Here is an 18,876-nt window from a genome sequence, read left to right on the forward strand (position 1 = left end):
TGTAAAACAACTGAACTTTTGTCTCTCATCTCTGTCCCACCTCCTCCCAGTCCCTAACTCTAACCCTAACTAAAACAGAAGAATCCAGATCTGAAGATGTTTGTTATTTTATTTTATTCTGAGGAACAGAATCTAAATTTTCTGTACATCAGCACCAAAACAACGAAATGTAAAATCTGTTGAAATCAAATTCATCATCTTCATCATCAGCTGGAAGGAAATAAAAACAGGAAGAGGATCAGGTCCAGGTCCAGGTCCAGGTCACATGAAGCTTTAAATCAGGATTAAGCACCGCATCGTCCACATGTTCCAGATCAGCCAGTCAGCTTCCAGAGCTCTTCTCTGTCGTCATCTGATACTGACAGGTAACAGACATCACACCTGGAATCAAACTCCTGACACACAGAGAAGCTGAGACTGTAACAGGGTCTCTGTTAGTCTCTTTAATAACCAGGTTCCTCATCAAATGCCATGATGGGAAACATCGAATAACCCTCAGCAGGTTTGAACATGTTCCTGTCAGAGACAGACGGACGTAGAAACTGATTGGCTGATTGGCTGCTCTGGAGGCGGAGCTTTCACATTCCCTCAGCTCGAAGGTTGAGGCAGGAAAACACCACCACACCTTAAAAATACTTTAGAAACACTGACGTCTTTAACTCCAGCTAGTCTTCAGTTTGTTTCATACGTAAAAATCTACAACAGAAACACGACAGTTCATAAATGTCAGAGACTGGATCAGGATTATAATTGGACTCTGTGGTGTGTTCCTGCCTCTGGTTTCTGTCAATGTGACACGAGTATCGTCCAATCAAGCAACAACCAGCTCAGCTGCAGTTCCTTTCATGTCGACCTTCCACTGGGACCGATTCTGTAGTCCAGTTCACCTGGTCTGTACTCCTGTGATACACCTGTAGCAGACCAGAGTCCACATGAAGACAGGTGTGTTTGTGGGTGGGGTTTCCTTTGATTGACAGGTGTCCCAGCCTGTCACGCTGAGCTGGGCCGGTTGCTGCTTGTTGTTCCACCCCAACATGTCCACGCCTGAACCACCACAGCTGTGGTTCTCAGAGTCCACTCAGTCCTTTACAGACCTTTGTTCAGGTCTTCATCATCTGCTCAGCTCTTGTCCATCCCGTCCTCCTCCTCCTCTCTATCAGCCTCTACTCCTTCTGTCCTGCTCTTTATCTTCCACTCGTCCCCGACTTCTTCTCCGATCACGATCCTGGTCTCTCGTCTCTCCTTGTTCATCTCCTTTCTGTCCTCCACTGTCTCTTTCCCTTCATCCTCACTGTCCTCGTCCACTGTTGTCACCTCCTCTTTTGTGTCCTTCTCCAGGTCCTCTTGCCTACACTCCTCCTTCTTGTCCTCTTTCACCTCCTTCTCTGTTTCTTCCTTCACCTCCTGTTTCTCCTCTGATGTCTCCGGTCCTAGACCTCCCTCTTGTTCCTCTTCGTCTTCAAGCTCCAGCAGATCAGGAGAACTGGTTTCCAGAGCTTCAGCACCCAGCAGAGTCTCCGTCAGGGTCCTGAGGAGGTCCAACTGGATCTCCTCTGGTTTCGCACTTGTTGTCCCCTCCTCCTCCTTCTCCACCTCCTCTTTCAGAAGAAGACCCGTCAGTCTAAATGACGTCTTCAGAAGCTGCGGGAGTTTGTTTAAATGTGTCAGGGCCTCGACCACCCAGTCAAACAGCAGCTGGGCCACATTTGCTTGTAGCCGGTGAGGTGACGTCTCCTCCAGCTGCTTCGGGTTTCCGGCGGTGAACTTTGCCCAACGCAACAGAATGAAACGCTGCAGAACCGGCTTCACACAAACCTCCAGAGGCTGAAGACAGAAGGAGCAACCTCCTGGAATCACTGCTGGGAGAGTACCGGACCCACTGATGGAGGTAAGGAACTGATCCCCCATGTGCTCCCGGTGTCGGTCTGAGATCAGCATTGATTTACTGGGCTGAGCAAGACCGCACACATGCTTTAGCCAGACCTTGTTAGTCCACAGATCCAAGGCTTCTTCTACTAAGAGACTCTCTGGCCGGGCCTCCAGCAGGATGAACTGCGGCAGGATTTTACCAGCCAGCTGCCTGTTCACAAGCACCAGAGACGGCAGCATGGTACCATCTACCAGCATTGTCAGGTACACAGTGACGAGAGGTAAAGACCCAGTGAGCTCCAGGGCCTCTGAGCGCCGAGACTTGTCCTGGACTAACCTCAAATCCACAAAGAGACACAGCTCGTCCATTGCACCTACAGCATTTTCTGGCAGCTTGTGAACCTGGATGATCTTCTGGGTAAACTCCCTGAAAGTCTTGACTTTGGCCTCCATAGAAGCCGGCAAGGTTCGAGTCAGTGTAGCTGCTGTGCCGACAGTCCGTATGCCCAGCCGCTGCTGCAGCATGAAGCTCACCGCCCAGTCGTAGGAGATGCGGAACGAGTCGCTGAAACCTCCCTTCTTCTTCAGGGTGGAGGCTTTGTGGAAGAGGTTGCTCTCTGTGATCGGAAGCTGCTGCTCACGCATGGAGAGCACCCAGGCCACCATGCGATCCCTGCCGTCGCTGTGGACCTTCTGTTCCTGCTCAGTGTACCTCAAACGCTTCTTAGCCTCTTTCAGCCACATCCGGATGAGCTGGGTGTCGGTTGAAAAGACCCTTGAGGCTTGGCGGAGTCCGTCACATAGAGCGAACAAGGCAATTCTCAGCTGACGGGCGGTGAGGAAATCATCACGCTCTTTAGAGGCTGACAAGATGGCTGCTGGTTGGGCGTGGCTGTTTGTCATTGACGGCAGATGAGACACTGGGCGTTTAATTTCTTGTCTAAATTCTTCCTGAATAACCTCAGTTTCTTCATCAATGTCATCCAGATCATCCATTCTCTCATCATCAGAAAAGTCCATGTCCTCCACTGGGGCCATTGCCTCGTCCATGTTGTCGTCAACCTCCTCCACCTCGATGGCTCCACTGCGGCACAAAGAATCAAATGCACATTTGTCAATATTATTCCCAAGACAAGAGCACAACAACATATTCTAACAAAACTAAGAGGATGAAAAATAAATTCCATATATAAACAGTCAGACAAAATAGTCACTGTAAAATGTTTCTATGTGAACAAATTAGTAGAAATTCGTGAAAATTAGTGAAATCTTTACCTTACTCTGTCTTTGAGAAATCCAACTTTGGTTGATCCTGTTAAAGAAACATCAAGCGCGAATCTTTAATTATGCAGAGTTTAACAGTAATAAATCGATTTCTTGGTTAAAGGACTGAACAGGATATTTTCAAATTAACTGAAAATAAAATACTGACCTTTGTTTAGAGGTGACAGGCCATGAAACTCCCAGAAGCAGCACGGCTGTTTGCAGAGGTTGGCCTTACAGGTGATGCAACCGTACACGCTCTCATGGCGGATGCTCTTCATATTGCAGTTCCTGCACCTCTTGGAGATGGCACTGATCTTTGCCATCCTGTGTCTTTGTTTAACTGGTTCATCTGCCACCTCCACCCTCATCCCTCGGGAACTGGCAATCTCCATGGTCTCAAAGTATTTCTGGGCACACTTGGCGAGCTGGTTTCCCAGACGCTTGCGGAAGTTGACCTGAATAAAAAGGCCGTCTTGGACCCAGGCAGGTGGGTTCTCTTTGCGACTCTCCCGCAGGACAATGAAGGCGTTAACAATGCTCAGGTTGACCAGAAACCAGAAGAGGCTGCGCCAGTGTCTGTCCTGGGGGACTCCTCCGAGTGGGTTGCAGGCCAGCAGCTGCTTGCAGATGTCGACTCCTCGCATGTTCTCCTGCAGGAGGCGGAAAGCCATGGGGCGACTGATGGGGTCCAATCCACCCACTTTCGTCTGAGATCTCCTCCAAACAGTGTCCGATTCACCGGGAGCTGCATTAGTCGAGAGGCAGCCCATCTCTTTGGTGTCCCTCCAGCGGGTGGCCAGCAGGGGTCCAAACTGCCTCTGCAGGAAGTCCCCAGGTTTCTCCAGCTGGCCCTCCTCCCACAGCTCTCTGGGCAGGATGGGGTTGGGTGGAGGAAAGGAGCTGGAGGCATAGATGCCCTGGTCCAGAAGCTTCTGCATGAGTGGGACAGAAGTTAGGGAGCTGGCCAGGTAGAGCTGGTGGTGTTTGTCCTCCAGACCCTTCACCAGCTCTGGCACCACAGTGAAGCCCGGCTCCTGGCCCACCTTCTCCCCCACCTGGATGAAGAGGCGATGGCAGTAGCCTGACTTGGAGTCACAGAGCAGCCACACCTGAGGCTGGGTTTTTGGGTTGCCTTTAGCACGGCAGCTCTCCTCCTCCAGGCTGGGCAGCAGCGCCCTGTCGATGGTCAGACAACAGTTCGGTTCATAAGTGGTCCACATGGCTCCACCCAGGATGTCCAGCATCGGTCTGAAGATGTGCAGCGAGTCCCGTGGGTTGCTGGTTCCTCGATGCTCATCTGTGGCGAAGCTGCCCATACGGATGTTGGTAGCAATCTGCTTGAAACGTTTGAAGCTCATGGCTCTGTAGAAGGTGTAGCTGTTGTCGTAATGACTCCAGGACCAGTAGTGTGATGGGTCGGGCAGGTTCTGGATCCCCATCAGAATGACCAGACCGATGAAACCTTTGATCTCATGTGTGGTGACAGGGACCCAGTCTGGGTAACCGAAACCCAGGAACTGGCAGGTTTTGGCGATGGGCGTTGGTTTCGTTGGTTATCAGCTCCACCAGCGCTCCTGGGAAGAGCAGGTTGAAGAAGTCGATGGCGTCGCTGTTCCTGGCCAGGTAGTGACGAGGCCCGCTGTCCTGCATGAACGGGGCAATGGTGGACTTGGCACAGTCGTTCTCTGTCGGCTGTTTCCAACAATCTGCAGACCTCCAGGACGGATCAGGCAAGTTCTTGTCCTGGTCTGGTTCCTTCTCTTCTGAGGGTTGCTGCTCTTCATCGTGGCAGAACTGGATGTCAGGTTCAGTGTACGCTAAAAAGAAGCAGAAAAAAAAACTTCTGTTAATATCTGAAAAAAGAAATTTTATATAAGTTCTAGACTAATGGACCATAACCCACAACTTCACCGTTAATTTGAATGATCAGTAACTTTCAAAGACAACAGATCAGCATGTTCATTCTAATTATTGATAACCATGTTCCTTTAGCTACGTCTGTCTCATCCTGTTGCCTCCAATAGAGCCAAAGATCTACTGGAAGTAACTAAGTAAGAAAGTAAAGCTTCATTTATCTAACATTTTTCAAAACCAGGTTTACAGAGAATTTCAGTTGTAAATTCAGTAACAAAAACAAAAACAAAAAAAACGCACCTGAATAAATATTTAAACCACAGAGTCACTAAGTCTCAATAAAGACTAAAGTGTATGTAAGTTTCTAAGTAACAAGTGTGGCAGCATCTGAACTGTTTTAATCTAATTAATGCATAAATTTAAACTTAAGGGGCTTTCACACCCGGGTCAGGATCTGAGTAGACTGCTGTTTACCCTCCTCTTCTTTTTCTTTGGGTTCACTGATGGATCACAAACCGAACAGGTCAAACACCACCTCCTGAGGAGGGAGGAAAGATTTCTGGGACTACTTCACCAAAAAGGTCTGAGGAGGTCAATACTCCTGACAGCCAGGATGAGTTTGACCCCATGAACAGCTGCAGCAGCTGGATCCAGACCCTGAACAGAAAAGAGCTTGGTCATCATGAGTCCTACTTTCAGCTGTAAACAAGCAGCAGACCTTGTTCTGAGGTCTGGAGGACCGGTATCTGGGATCAGCGGCTCTGTGATATGTTGGAGTGAAACTGTGTGAGAACTGGAGGGTAAACAGACGGAGCTGGAACTGAGTCCTGCATGTGATGAAGCCAGAACCACGATCAGAGATTTACTGATGAAGGGATGATTGTTTGGAGAGAATAAATCAGAAGAGTCTGGAGTTGTTGTTCTGGGAGTGTGAGGTGTTTATTCTGCCTCTGACTGTGGATCCTGTGACCTACAGGAGGAGGAGATGACAGACAGTGGGTGTAGAGCTCCTCTAAGTGATTTGTTGAGTCAGTTACTTTGGCAGACGTCTTCGTGTATAAACACATTGTTCCAGATACGACGCCGTCCCTCTGCTGTTTACACGTCCTTTGTTTCCATGGCGTCCTGGAGTTGACGAGCGAGAACCAGGTCAGTTTTATTTACTTTGGCTCGGCCGGCAGCTGCAAGCTGGACGCCGTCCGAGCTGTGGAGCAATCGGGAGGGAAACAGATCTGTGGAAACCTCCAGTCGTCCCTGAGGAGAGGTTTGATTTAAGAGGAGATGATGCAGAAAAATTCATCCAACAGCTGAGATTTTACTTACGAAACGAGCAGAAAAAAAGCTGAGACCTGACCTTTCACAGCTTTTATCAGCTCTGCAGAAATTCACTTTGTCCTTCGCGTTTATTCATCTTTTTCTCCCTTAAATCACTTCATAAAACTGATGGATCATCATGTTTTTATCTGGTGTCTGTTGTTGTTGATTTAACTCCTGTGTAAAACTCTGTATCACTGCTGCTGTACAAATAAACTCTTGGACATGGATCCATCCAAGTAAAACTCTTTCTGATTATTAATAACAGTGGAACGGTCCTTGAATTCCTGGTCTGGTCTGCTGTGACTGAAGAGGACTTTATGTTAGATCCTGGATGAAATATTTCCTCTGGACAGTGAAACTGTGACCTGAGGATCTGACTGACAGGAGAGAACCTGAAGAGATGAACGAGTCTGTGTCTGAACTGTGGCTGTTTGATTCATCTGTTGGAAGATCCTGATTCGACTCAAAACCAGATCTTGTTTGAAAATGACTGAACCGCAGTTGAACAGTGATGGAGCAGAGACCTGATGAAAACAGAGAGACTCAGCTTTCAGCTCAGGTGTCAGGTGAGTTCTACCTGTTGAGAGCTGCACAGGTGAAGAGGAAACTACTGGAGAGTTTCTGCTGTTTAATGTTATGAAGTTAAAATTACACGACTCTGCAGAGGGCTTTTATTTTGAAATGATGGGCACAGGAAGTGGAGGAAGCGACAGTACCATGTTGAGGTGAGAGTAAGAGAGAGAGAGGAGGATTTAACTCACTAATAACTGATCCTTATTCTGACACCTTCACCTGCAGCACGACACTAACGACAGACACACAATTCATCTATATGTGGTGCGTTTGAGTGACGCAGTAAATATAAGAGGTGCAGTGAGAGAAGGAGCAGGAGCCGACGAGGAACACCTACATAAAACTCTCATATCCTCATAACAATATTGTAGATGTTCTCTCTCCATCCTCTCTGACTGGGTTCTTGTGTAGAGGAGGTTCATATCGCTCAGTCCTTCGTTTTGTTCAGAAAGTCAGAGAAAAATCTGAGGATGTGATGTTAGAGATCAGAGTCAGAGCTCTGCAGATCCTGAACCCACACTCGTCTGTTCAGAGATCAGGAACTGTGGTCTGTCAGAGCGTGTGTGTGTGTGTCTTACTCCGGGTGCGACAGGTGGCGCTGTGGTGCTCCGGGTTGGTCAGCAGGTGATCGGCCATCTGATCAGCCGACTGAGGCCTGAAGTCACAGTCGGAGCAGAGGAGCAGGAACCGGCTGAATGAGCAGAGAGAGAAACATGAGGGAGAGTGCCACCTGCAGGTCAGACTCTGACACTGCAGCAGGAACACAGTACATCTGTAATAGATTACATCACAGCTAAACATTGGATCGATCAGTCAGATTAATTTTAAGTTTTTACGTTAACATGTTTGTCGTTTGTTGTTTTGTATCTCAGATCATTAAAAGTCTCCAGATTTCCCATAATCCTCAGAGTCAGTGAGCGTGCTCAGTAGGAGCTGAGTTCAACAGGTTCCATCAAACTCGGTCGTCACTTCTGTTCAAGAGGAAGAATGTAAATCTCCTGTTGGAGAGCGCTGCCTGCAGGTCAGACTCTGTCACTGCAGCGGTCTGAGGCGTTTATTTATTTACTGTCAGTAAAAACATGAGTAAATAAAAACATCTGAGGTCAATAATTAAAGGGACGATGCATCTGTTACTCCAGAGTTTAAACCTGATCAGATCAATAAGTGATCAATGACTCTCACCATGGAGGAGGGTGTTTGTGCAGAGGAAGAGTTTTGTCTTTGGAGCGCGGCACGTGATGACTGAAAGAAACACAACAGAGACAGTTACCAATCAGAGTTATTGATCACAGTTACCAATCAGTTATCAATCACAGTTATTGATCATCAAACAAGCAGAAATAAAGTTTTATTTCAACAGAAAATTTGTAAATAAACGAGTTTTATTCGGAAAATACTGAAATGACATTGATTCTTCATTAAAACCTTCACTGAAAAAATCTCAGATGTTTCTTTTTTGTTCAATTTATTTATTTTTTAACTTAAGGTGTTACTGTGTGAGCCAGGAATACTGCAGTACTCTGAGTATTACTGCAGTACCGTGTGTACTGTTCTTACTGTATCATGTGGGCAGCGTAGGCTCTGGAGCAGCAGCTGCTGTACGGACACAGCAGACAGTGGACGTGAGTCGGGTAATGAGCCGAGAAGTCGGAGGCTTCGGTTCCACACTCCAGACACACCAACTGGTCTCCGTCAGGTGACCAGGTCCTGAGGAGAAAACACACACCTGAAACACACCTGACCAGTCACTGAGAGGAGACTCACCTGGACTCAGCTTCACCTGGACCCTGTCTCACCTGTTGACGTGGACTCTGCGGCTGACCGGTCTCTTGGTGGAGGGACGGGGGCACTTGGGGAGGGCAGAGTTTCTCTGGACCTGAGACTTCAGCAGCTCCGTCTTGATGTGGATCGGCTGGATGAGCGAGGATGGGGTCTGGAGGAGCCGCCCACCTGCTGATGTCATCAGAGGCTTGAGCTTCCCATAGGTCCTGATGGTCACCTGGAGACACAGGTTCAATGATGAGATCTGAGCGGGTCCAGGTCAGTAATAACAGACTGGTAATGAGCTGACCTTTGACCCCGGCGGCAGTCCCTCCAGCTGAGCGGGTCGACGGAAGCTGCGGTGATTTTCCAGTTTGTGTTGCATTTTGTCTTTGAGGAAAACAAACTGAAGACGACACCGGTTACAGTGGAAGGCCTGGTTGATCTGAGGCAGAGAGAGACCAGGTGTGAATATCAGGGCTGCTGGTTCTCACCTGGGTGTACCTGGTGGTGTCACCTGGTGTATAGTACGGTGTGTGTTACCTGTTGTTGTTACCTGGTGTTGTTTTTTTTTTTTTTTTTACCTGTGTGTGTTACTGTAGGTGTGTTACTGTGTAGTGTTTAGTTAGTGTGTTACCTGATGTAGGTGTGTTACCTGATGTAGGTGTGTTACCAGGTGTAGGTGTGTTACCTGATGTAGGTGTGTTACCAGGTGTAGGTGTGTTACCAGGTGTAGGTGTGTTATCTGGTGGTGGTCAGGTGTGTTACCTGGTGTCTCAGCAGGTGCTGCTGGTAGCTGATGGGGTTCCTCGTCACCTTCAGGCAGAAAACACACAGCAGGAAGCGAGAGTCTCTGTGGAAGCTGGCAAAGTGCTGCAGGACGTCTGAGTAGAAGGACGACCGGTACGAACACACCTGTGAGACACACCTGAGTTAACAATGAAGCCCGAAGACAAACAGTGAGGGAGGTCACAGGTCAGAGGTCAGACTCACCTGACAGATGTAGGGCATCTCTCCCGGTTTGTGGTTGGACTTCATGTGGTTCAGGAAGGCCGGCTCGTTCTCAAACGCCCACTCACAAATACGACACATACCTGAGACAGAGACAGACCGGTGACAGGTAAGATCCGAGTCAAGTGAGGTGAGTCCAGAGTTTAGACAGGTAAGACCTGAGTGAATACCAACAACTCTCCAGTCAAGCCTCTAGTCAAGACAGGTGAGTCCAGAGTCAAGTCCAGAAACAGACCTGTTCTATCTGTCAGGTGTGTGATCAGGTGTGGTTCTTACTGGAGGAGAAGGCGGGGCCATGCACCTGCTCCTGGTGGGTCTGCAACTGAGCCGGAGACGAGAACTGTCGGTAACAGAATCTGCAGCACTTCCTCTCATCGCCGCCTCCTCCTCCAATCAGCTCCGAGTGCTGGAGCATGTGCTGCATCAACCTGCACACACACAATCACAGGTTAAATCACAGACTGCCACACCTGCCCCCAGACAGTCCAGGTGAGTCCAGGTGTTCAGGTGCTCCCACCTCAGGTTGTTCTCAGCCAGGTGTGTGCAGATCTGGCAGGTGAAGGTGGAGGTCTTGATTCCCAGAGGCTGTGGTTTCCTCAGACTCAGGTCACCTTCAAACGTTCCGTAGTAGAACTCCTCCACGCTCATCACCACCCGGGGGGGGTCGGAGGTCGGCGCTGAGGTCACACCGGGGGAGGTGATGGAGGGGGTGGAGCCAGGAGCTGAGGGACCAGGTGAGAGACAGAAACTGTTCATGTGGACAACAGGTGAGACTCAGGTAAACCAATGCTAACAAGACTCCTGAGCTGCCACAGGTGAGTGAACAGGTGTGGACCAGAACCAGAGTTAGAGTGGTTCTGGTCTTAAAGTGGTTCTGGTGTGGATTGTTGTCGTACTCTTGCTGCTGCTGAACGTTGTGACTCTGGTGACTCCATTGGCCGACCCAGAGGGGAGGGCAGGAGAACCTGCCAGCTTCAGGTTGGCTCTGCCCACCTGGGTCATCTGGAGGTTAACTGTAAAACAGATCAATACGTCAATTGATCGGTCTGATCAGCGCTGATCCGATCCTGCTCCCACTGAGTCCAGAGCACTGACCGGGTCCTGGAGTGCTGGTGCGGATCGTCAGCGTGGCGGGCAGCTGCATGGCAGTGAAGGCGGAGCCGGGATGGGCAGGGCCTCTGGAAGGGGTGGGGCACGGTCTGGTCTGGACAGTCTGACCCTGGGGGAGGACGGGGGACACACCCACACTGGGACGTACCAACTGACCCAAGGACGAGGCTGCGTGGGCGGGAAACAGAGCTGATCAGATCAGCTGGGATCAATCATCTGATCAGATTTGTTATTGATTATCATTTGATAGAGTGGGGAGGGTCTTACACTGGATCAGGGTGAGCGGCTGGACCGTCTGACCCGGCTGCAGGTTCAGGAGCAGAGGAGTACCAGGCTTCATCACCGTCTGCACCGGGAACCCCTGCGAGTACATGACATCACAGTGACATCACAACGCCAAACAAAACAACAACAACAATAAAACAAGATACCTGCGTAACTGAAGACTCCCTGAAGGTACTGAGGTACTCCTACTCAGATTACTTCTAACACTAGTACATGTACGACCACCTCTCAGCTTGGTTTGTTCCTCTGTGGACGAGTCTGTGTTGTTACACCACCTGAACACCAGGTGGCGCTGATGGTGATGGTAGTGAACGACCTCTGAACTGATTGAGGCAGAGGAAGGAGGAGTTTACTCTGACTGACCAATGAGAGACAGGTACGAGCCGACCAATCACAGCTGTGCGTCACCGTGATGTGCAGCTACGTTACCTACGGCATCCACACAGATCTCAGAGGGTGCGTTTGTTTTGTGTACCTGGGTGGTGAGTAGGATGGGCTGGGCGTTTCCTGTCCCAGGGGCTGCTGGGAGGAGAAACGTCCCTCCTGCTGTCTGCGTCAGGATGAGAGGCTGAGCTTGAGCCATGAGGGGTGGGGCCGAGACGGCAGGTGAGGAGGGGGCGGTGAGGCGGGGGAGAGAGGAGGAGGTGACAGAGGGGGGAGGAGGAGGAGGAGGCATCGCTGAGGAGAGAGAGAGAGAGAGAGAGAGAGCAGAGACACAGGTCATGACCCCGGACAGGTGAGGAGACAACACCTGGACACAGACAGGGTGGAGCAGATACCTGACGGAGCAGGCGTGACGGGGGGCGGAGTTTTGGGGGGTGGAGTCTCACAGGCAGGAAGAGGAGACGGAGAATCTTCAACTGGAGAGAGACAGGAGTTAGTTTACAGGAGGCCGTGTGTGTGTGTGTGTGTGTGTGTGTGTGTGTGTGTCTCACCTGGCTCTCCGTAGGTGTCGGTGAAGTCCATCTCGTCTTCCTCCACGCTGTCATCCACCTGTTGCCATGGCTCCAGCTCCTCCTCCTCACACTCCATGAACAGTTCTGTATCCATGTTGCTATGGAAACAGAAACATCCAGGTTCATTAAATCACATTAACGACTTTAAAACACCAGGAAATGTTTAATATGTCAGAAAAACCATTGAGGATGATCTGGACTAGAACTATTGATTATCACAGTGATCAGTTTCTGATTAAACCTGAATCATTGATTATCTCATCATCACTCAAAACAAACTTCAGTCAGTTTCTCTGTGGATCCATGTTGTGATGAACCTGAAACATTCTGTTTGAACGGTTTTTATTTTCATTTCGCTTCTAATCAACATGAATCAGATAAACATTAAAACGTGGAGAAACGGTTTTGTTTCCTGTAGCTGTTGTGAATAAAGTTTTATCCAAACATCAGTGAACAGCGGTGACGGGCTCGGACAGGTGTGTAGTGTCGGGCTGCGGCCGCAGGGGGCGCTACTCCCCGGGCTCTCTGTGTCTCTACACCCGGGTGAAGCGTCTTTGTCCCGGCGGGAGGAGACTTCCAGTCCCGGTGGATAAAGAGCCAGCAGACCCCCTCCAGTTAGACCAGTACGAGCTGGACCCGGGTCTCTGTGCCCTGAGACCCGGACTGAACCCAGCTCAGCCCGCCGCCGCACACACTGAGCTCCGCGGTGCGTTTGTTTTACTGCCTGTCTGCACCGCCCCTCCGCCACCAGCTAGCTGCAACACACCGAGCGCTTCCTAAGCGGCTCCGCTGCGCACGCGGGACGCGTCTACATGCTAACTCGGCAGCCGGTGTGGTCCGGGCCTGTCTTACCTGCTGCTGGAGCCGCGGAACAGGACAGCGGAGCACGGAACAGTCCTCACGGTTCTTCTCCAGGCGGGCTCCGGTTCGACGGGAGGCGGGGGCGGGACTTCCTCTTACTTTTCGTGTCAGAGGCCGCGGATTGGCCCACACCGGCTCTACGTCACTTCCCCTTTAGACCGCGCTGCCTCTCATTGGTCGGTGTAAATTTTTCTGGAGGACCTGAAGTGTGGTCCTTTGCGGGTTTTCAGGCTGGAAGCGGTAAAACGCTGCTCAGCGGCCGCGGTGACTCCGGAGAACCGGACTGACGCACTAAGAAACACAACAAGAAGTCAGCACGGGGGCCGAGAGGTGCCAAAACAACGCACCATTCTGAGGGCAGGACGCCATTTTGTTTTTGTTGTTTTGGGGCGGGGCGGGGCTACAGACTCTGACGTCACAGACAGAAGCTGAAAAAAACAAAAGAAAAACGTTTGAAATAAAAAAACAACAAAGTGAATAAAGACAGGACTCTACTGTTTCTACTGTGAAATAAAGTTTAAAGCAACGCTGCTGTTCATCGACTGAACACAGCGCTCTGCTCCCACACAGGAAATTATAAGAATTTATCTTTATCGATTAATTTGTTGATTATTTTTACAATTAATCGATCAGTCGTTTCATTCCGGAAGTTTTTTAAAGTCTTGTTCTGTCAAACCAACACTGAAAACCCAAACAGATTCACACCAAAGTATTTTTCAAAATAATTATAATAAGCAGAAGTACTATGAATGAGTTAAAAAGAAGTCTCCTTTATTTTATCAGTTTATTAAATAATGACTGGGTCAGTATCAGTTCGGGGGGGCACAGAAAAATAACTTCCTGTGATTTAAAGGAATAAAAAGGATAATAATAATAACAATAATAACAATAGTAATCCATCCTTCAGCCTCAGGGGTTTAAAAGGTTTTTCTTGTTTCCTGGTGGAGATGTGTGGTTTTCAGTGGACAGTGATCCTTCCTGTGTCTGACTGATCCCAGAGCAGCTCTGTTCTGGATAATGCTCTAATCTGTTAATCTGCCCCCCCACCCCCGTCCTGTCCCGGCTCAGCTCAGCTCGTCTCTCTTCAGTCTGTTCAGACCTGCAGGGATGAGAGCTGCAGCTCCGGGAGGTTTTCTGGTGCTCCCGTGGCCTGGGGGCAGCGGGGGGTCGGACCCGGAGACGGAGCCGGGGGAGGAGGGCCGGGGGGGTCTGCTGCTGAGATGTGGAGCTGTACTGGGACTCGCTGTGATCTGTAAGATTCATCTCTGATTCATTACTGTGTTCAGGAGCTAATTCACTGCTGCAAACAGTTTAACAAGGAACTAATAACAACATACATGATCAAAACTACAGAGGTACAATGTGGTTAAAACCAACAGTAAACTACAAATTCCAAATCAATTGGATTATGAACAGAATTAAAAGAACAAAGCTGCAGAATAAAAAATAAAACAGGATTGTTTAGTTAGATGTTTCTCAGAATATTTTCTGATTCTCTGACAGTGAACTCAATGTGTCTGTGTTTTGACTGTTTGAATTTGTTAATTTAGGAATATTCTACTATTTTCTAACATTTTATTCACTGTATCATAAATCAGTGGATAATTAAATAATTCTGCAGATGTATTGATAATGAAGTTAATAGCTCTCCAGCTGTTTCAGCTGTAAAACCTCAGGTCAGAGGTAAAAACTGAAACATGAGAAACTGAGTGTTCAGAGTTAAAGCTCCTGCAGCTGATTATCAGAGGATTGACTGTTATTAACTCAACATTCCTCTTTTCTCCTGATTCAGCTCTTTACACTCTGATGAAATTCAGTTCTTTTTATCTACTTTACTTTTCAGTAGCAGTGGAAATCACAAGTTTCATTACGATATGATGTTTGTCGATATCACAAACTGATACGATTTGATTTGATTCAGGAGCCAGACATCGATGTGAGATCTAAAGAGCCACAGTCTGATAAACTGAACTTTACATTTTTCACAATCTATAAAAGAGAAAACTGAAAGAACATTAAATTCCTATTTGTAACATTAAAGCAGGATATTAAACCTTTCTCCTTTTGAGAGTCTCAAACTAAATATTTTGATATTTATAGGTGCTGCAGTCTTCCTGTGTCATAGTTACGTAGCTACTGTCCACAGCAGCCTGTGATATCACACTTAATAAAAGCTGTGATAAAACCAGCTGACATCTCTGTTCTGTGCAGGACTGGACTCCAAGGAGCAGGAATAGAGATTTAATATTCATATTGCAAAATAAACTTATTATGACTGAGCTGAAGACATTTTGATAATTTAGTTTCTGTTGTAGACAAACAGAGATGAAACCGCGTCTTTGAGATAAACAACAGCATCGTCAGCGTAGAGTCGAACATCCACAGCAGATAAACTGTATGTCTGTTGTTTCTATGGTAACAGCTGCTGTCTGTGTGTGTGTGTGTGCAGGTATGGCGGTGTTGAGGAGGTGGATTGCAGGTGGAGTGTGTCGTTGTTCGGTTCGTCTGGATGGGAAGACGGTTCTGATCACCGGAGCAAACACCGGCATCGGCAAAGAGACGAGTCGAGACCTGGCACGCAGAGGTCAGGTGGTGTTTGTGTGTCATTGTGTGGTAGTCATGTTGTGAGGACACACGCCTTTGTTAATGTAATGTAGCTCACCTTACACACTCACAGGGGTCAGAGGTCAGAGAGGCTGAAGCCATCTGAGCCGATTACAGGAATTTAAGACTGACTGTGTCTGTGGAATCAAACGCACCCTCCATCACCACCCGGGTCACTGGAACAATCCTCCTGGTGACTGGGTGTGTTTGATTCACTGTTCTTCAGGGTTAGAGGATGTGTTTGTGTTGTTGACCAGGGGCCCGGGTGGTGATGGCGTGCAGGGACCTGACCCGGGCGGAGCGGGCGGCGGAGGAGATCCGGCGGACGACAGGAAACGGTAACGTGGTGATCAGACACCTGGACCTCGCCTCCATGTACTCTGTCCAACAGTTCGCTAAAGACTTCCTGGACAGTGAAGACAGACTGGACATCCTGATCAACAATGCAGGTGAGTCCACCTGTCTGTCTGCTCACCTGTCCGTCTGCTCACCTGTCCATCTGCTCACCTGTCCGTCTGTACACCTGTCTGTCCTCTCACCTGTCTGTCTCTTCACCTGTGTCTCTCTCTCACCTGTCTGCCTGTAGGAGTGATGATGTGTCCAAAATGGCTGACAGAAGACGGTTTTGAGACTCAGCTGGCCGTCAATCACCTGGGTCACTTCCTGCTGACCAATCTGCTGCTGCCGAAGTTGAAGAGCTCCGCCCCCAGCCGAGTGGTCAACGTATCCTCCATTGCGCACCGCGGGGGTATGACCTCTGACGTCTGATGGTAGTTTGGTTTGTTTCTCCAGGTGTTTAACGTGTTTCTTTGTTGTTTCTTCAGGTCGTATCGACTTTGATGACCTGTTCTTCAGCAGGCGTCCATACAGTTCTCTGGAGAGTTACCGACAGAGCAAACTGGCCAACATCCTGTTCACCAGAGAACTTGCCCGACGACTCGCAGGTTCATTTTTTACAATGTTGAAGCCTAAATCCAACCTCCAGAAGTAAGAAGCTAATGTTAGGCTATAAACCAACTACACCACGGTCACATGACGGCAATGTCTCCACCACTAAGCTTCCAACTGAGCATTTCATTTAGCTCTGAGCTCTTCTATAAAACCCTTGCTAACATGCTAACTTACTTCCTGGTTTCTAAACCTCAGCAGTAAACCTGTTCCTACCTCTGTACCTGTCCTGTACCAGGTTCTGGAGTGACCACGTTCTGTCTCCACCCGGGTGTGATCTGGACCGAACTGGGTCGTCACGTTCAGGGCTGGCTCCCCCTGCTGGGGGCGCTGCTGAGCCTCCCCTCCCTGCTGCTCATGAAGACTCCCACTCAGGGCTGTCAGACCACTGTTTACTGCGCTGTGACACCTGGTCTGGAGGGACAATCCGGGCGATACTTCAGGTAGGAGGCTGAGGGGGGGCGGAGTCTGGAAACACAAAAACACACCTGGTGAGATTTAGCTGTTAGCATTTAGCTGTCCATGTTTATTTTCAGCACTGACACTAAAGGTTTGGTCCTACCAGCATTTATAACAATGAAATTTAACTGTTAGCATTTAACTAGTAGAATTTAGCTAGTAACAATTAGCTGTTAGCATTTAGCTGTTAGTATTTAGCTAGTCACATTTAGCTGTTAGCATTTAGCAAGGACATTTTGCTGTTAGTATTTAGCTAGTCACATTTAGCTGTTAGCATTTAGCAAAGACATTTAGCTGTTAGCATTTGGCTGTCTTTCTTTATCCTCAGTGACTGTGCAGAGAAGGAAACAGCTCCAGAGGGACAGGACGACGCGGTGGCGAGGAAGCTGTGGGAGGAGAGCGCCCGATTGGTCGGATTAAAGGACATGTGCTGACCTCTGACCTCTGACTCTGATGTCTGTATACAGCAGAGAAACAGGAAGTGAAGGATCTTCAGATGACTGAGCTCCCGTCAGGTCAGACAGAAGAAGAGACGACATCAAGCGTCAGTGAGATAAACACTGTGATTGACAGCTGGTGAGAGCCAATCAGAGGCCTCTCTGAGTTCAGGGCGGGAGCAACAGAAATATTAACTTTAATAATCAACAGTTTAATCTGTTAGTGTCAGCAAGTCACAGTTAGTTATGAGACAATCACAAGTTTAGGATGTTTTTTTAGGAATTAGTTTTTTCCCATAAAAACACGGAACTAAAATTTTATCACACACACACATATATATATATATATGAGATGAAGTTTTAGACACAGTTTTTAAACACAGTTTGTTGTAGAGGAAACGTTTGTGTGGACTGAGAACATGGTGCCTGGAGGGTGTTGTTTTACTGTGACCTTTGACCTTTATGTGTGTGAGGTTGGATCGAATGTTGTTTTATTTTAAAGATAAAGTTTCAAACGCCAACAGTTTCCTCCATCACTTCCTGTTTATTTTAATGTTCATTTAATGTCCCCTGATATTTCCTTGATGTTAGTTTTGGAGAAACATAATAAATGGATAAATGATTTTTCTGTCTTTAAATGTCTCACATTAATTCTCCCTGCAGTTAAATCAGTTGTAATAGAAGCTGTTGTGTGTAGTTGTCAGTAGGTGTGTGTGTCAGCAGAAGGTGTGTGTGTCAGCAGAAGGTGTGTGTGTCAGCAGACAGGTGTGTGTGTCAGCTGTTCCACAGTCAGCACAGAGTTGCAGCTGCTTCACTTTCTAACACAGAGTTTTATTTCTGTCACTTCAGTCTGAATCTGACCTCAGCTCTGTTGTTACTGACGATAATAAAACAGACACATGTTTCTGAGAATCGTTCTCTCGTCTGATCAGACTGATCAAACTAATTACCGATCAATCATTTCAATTCATTAGGAATCTCCTCTCTCTCTCAGTGCAGCACTTTTTTTAAAGTGACTTATAATTAAAGTTGGATTGAAGTGTGAAGACATCACAGTCAAACAGCTGATTAATCAAAATATTAATTGACAGATTGATCAATAATGATCAGTAACTGTCTGAGTTAATGTGAATAAATCTTCATGTTAGGGTTCAGTCACACACACTCAGCGACACAGGTGAGTGAGCTGAAGTGTCAGCAGGGGGCAGCAGAGTACACACCTCCACCTGTTCGTTATTCTTTATGTCAGATTCATCTGATTCACCTGCAGAGTCGAAGCCTGAGCTGAACTCAACAATAAAAAAACAGTTTTTACATTTACCTGAACGACGAAGATGAAGATGAAGATGAAGATGAAGATGATGAAGATGAAGATGGTTTCTTGTGTCTCTGGTCTCTTCAGCACTGATTCAGTTCAGAACATAGTATAACACAGGTTCCATATAAGATGTCAGGTGATACTAATAATACAGTGATAGTAATGACAGTAGTGATAATTAAAGTATTAACTGCTAATGTAGGACCAGGACCTCAGAACTAGACAAGGACCTCAGAACTGGACCAGG

The 18,876-nt window shown here is 48.0% G+C and overlaps 2 protein-coding genes and 1 long non-coding RNA gene across 3 annotated transcripts; 1 reads left to right on the top strand and 2 right to left on the bottom strand.

Annotated features, from left to right (window-relative positions):
- Positions 1-97: 97 nt before the first annotated feature.
- On the bottom strand, positions 98-12,993 carry pogzb (pogo transposable element derived with ZNF domain b). Its single transcript, XM_051076308.1, is given in 20 exon segments — positions 98-2,953; positions 3,145-3,181; positions 3,302-4,667; positions 4,669-4,952; positions 7,458-7,570; positions 8,062-8,121; positions 8,437-8,586; positions 8,676-8,878; positions 8,951-9,085; positions 9,409-9,555; positions 9,634-9,734; positions 9,928-10,079; positions 10,169-10,373; positions 10,548-10,664; positions 10,747-10,929; positions 11,029-11,122; positions 11,522-11,724; positions 11,826-11,906; positions 11,982-12,100; positions 12,855-12,993. Coding segments are annotated over 19 exon segments (5,580 nt in total). The 5' UTR covers positions 12,097-12,100; positions 12,855-12,993; the 3' UTR covers positions 98-1,119.
- Positions 12,994-13,184: 191 nt separating this feature from the next.
- si:dkey-23o4.6 (retinol dehydrogenase 13) lies at positions 13,185-17,340 on the top strand. The gene is made up of 7 exons (XM_018678784.2): positions 13,185-14,115; positions 15,313-15,447; positions 15,725-15,916; positions 16,054-16,215; positions 16,292-16,411; positions 16,654-16,858; positions 17,203-17,340. The coding sequence occupies exons 1-7, from the start codon at positions 13,971-13,973 to the stop codon at positions 17,306-17,308; spliced, it is 1,065 nt and encodes a 354-aa protein (XP_018534300.1). The 5' UTR covers positions 13,185-13,970; the 3' UTR covers positions 17,309-17,340.
- On the bottom strand, positions 13,993-17,445 carry LOC127143352 (uncharacterized). The gene is made up of 3 exons (XR_007814703.1): positions 17,310-17,445; positions 16,632-16,883; positions 13,993-14,113 (listed from the first exon to the last, which is right to left on the bottom strand). It is a non-coding gene; the product is annotated as an uncharacterized LOC127143352 (long non-coding RNA).
- Positions 17,446-18,876: the final 1,431 nt, after the last annotated feature.

Source organism: Lates calcarifer, linkage group LG15 (genome assembly GCF_001640805.2).
Source record: "Lates calcarifer isolate ASB-BC8 linkage group LG15, TLL_Latcal_v3, whole genome shotgun sequence".
NCBI classification, from domain to species: domain Eukaryota; kingdom Metazoa; phylum Chordata; class Actinopteri; family Centropomidae; genus Lates; species Lates calcarifer.

What these genes read in the sequence shown, in the direction of transcription:
- si:dkey-23o4.6 (XM_018678784.2), top strand. Translation starts at nt 13,971, where the DNA reads ATGAGAGCTGCAGCTCCGGGAGGTTTTCTGGTGCTCCCGTGGCCTGGG. An exon ending in CTCCATTGCGCACCGCGGGG is followed by an intron (nt 16,216 to 16,291) that starts GTATGACCTCTG and finishes TTGTTTCTTCAG; the next exon opens with GTCGTATCGACTTTGATGAC. An exon ending in CAATCCGGGCGATACTTCAG is followed by an intron (nt 16,859 to 17,202) that starts GTAGGAGGCTGA and finishes CTTTATCCTCAG; the next exon opens with TGACTGTGCAGAGAAGGAAA.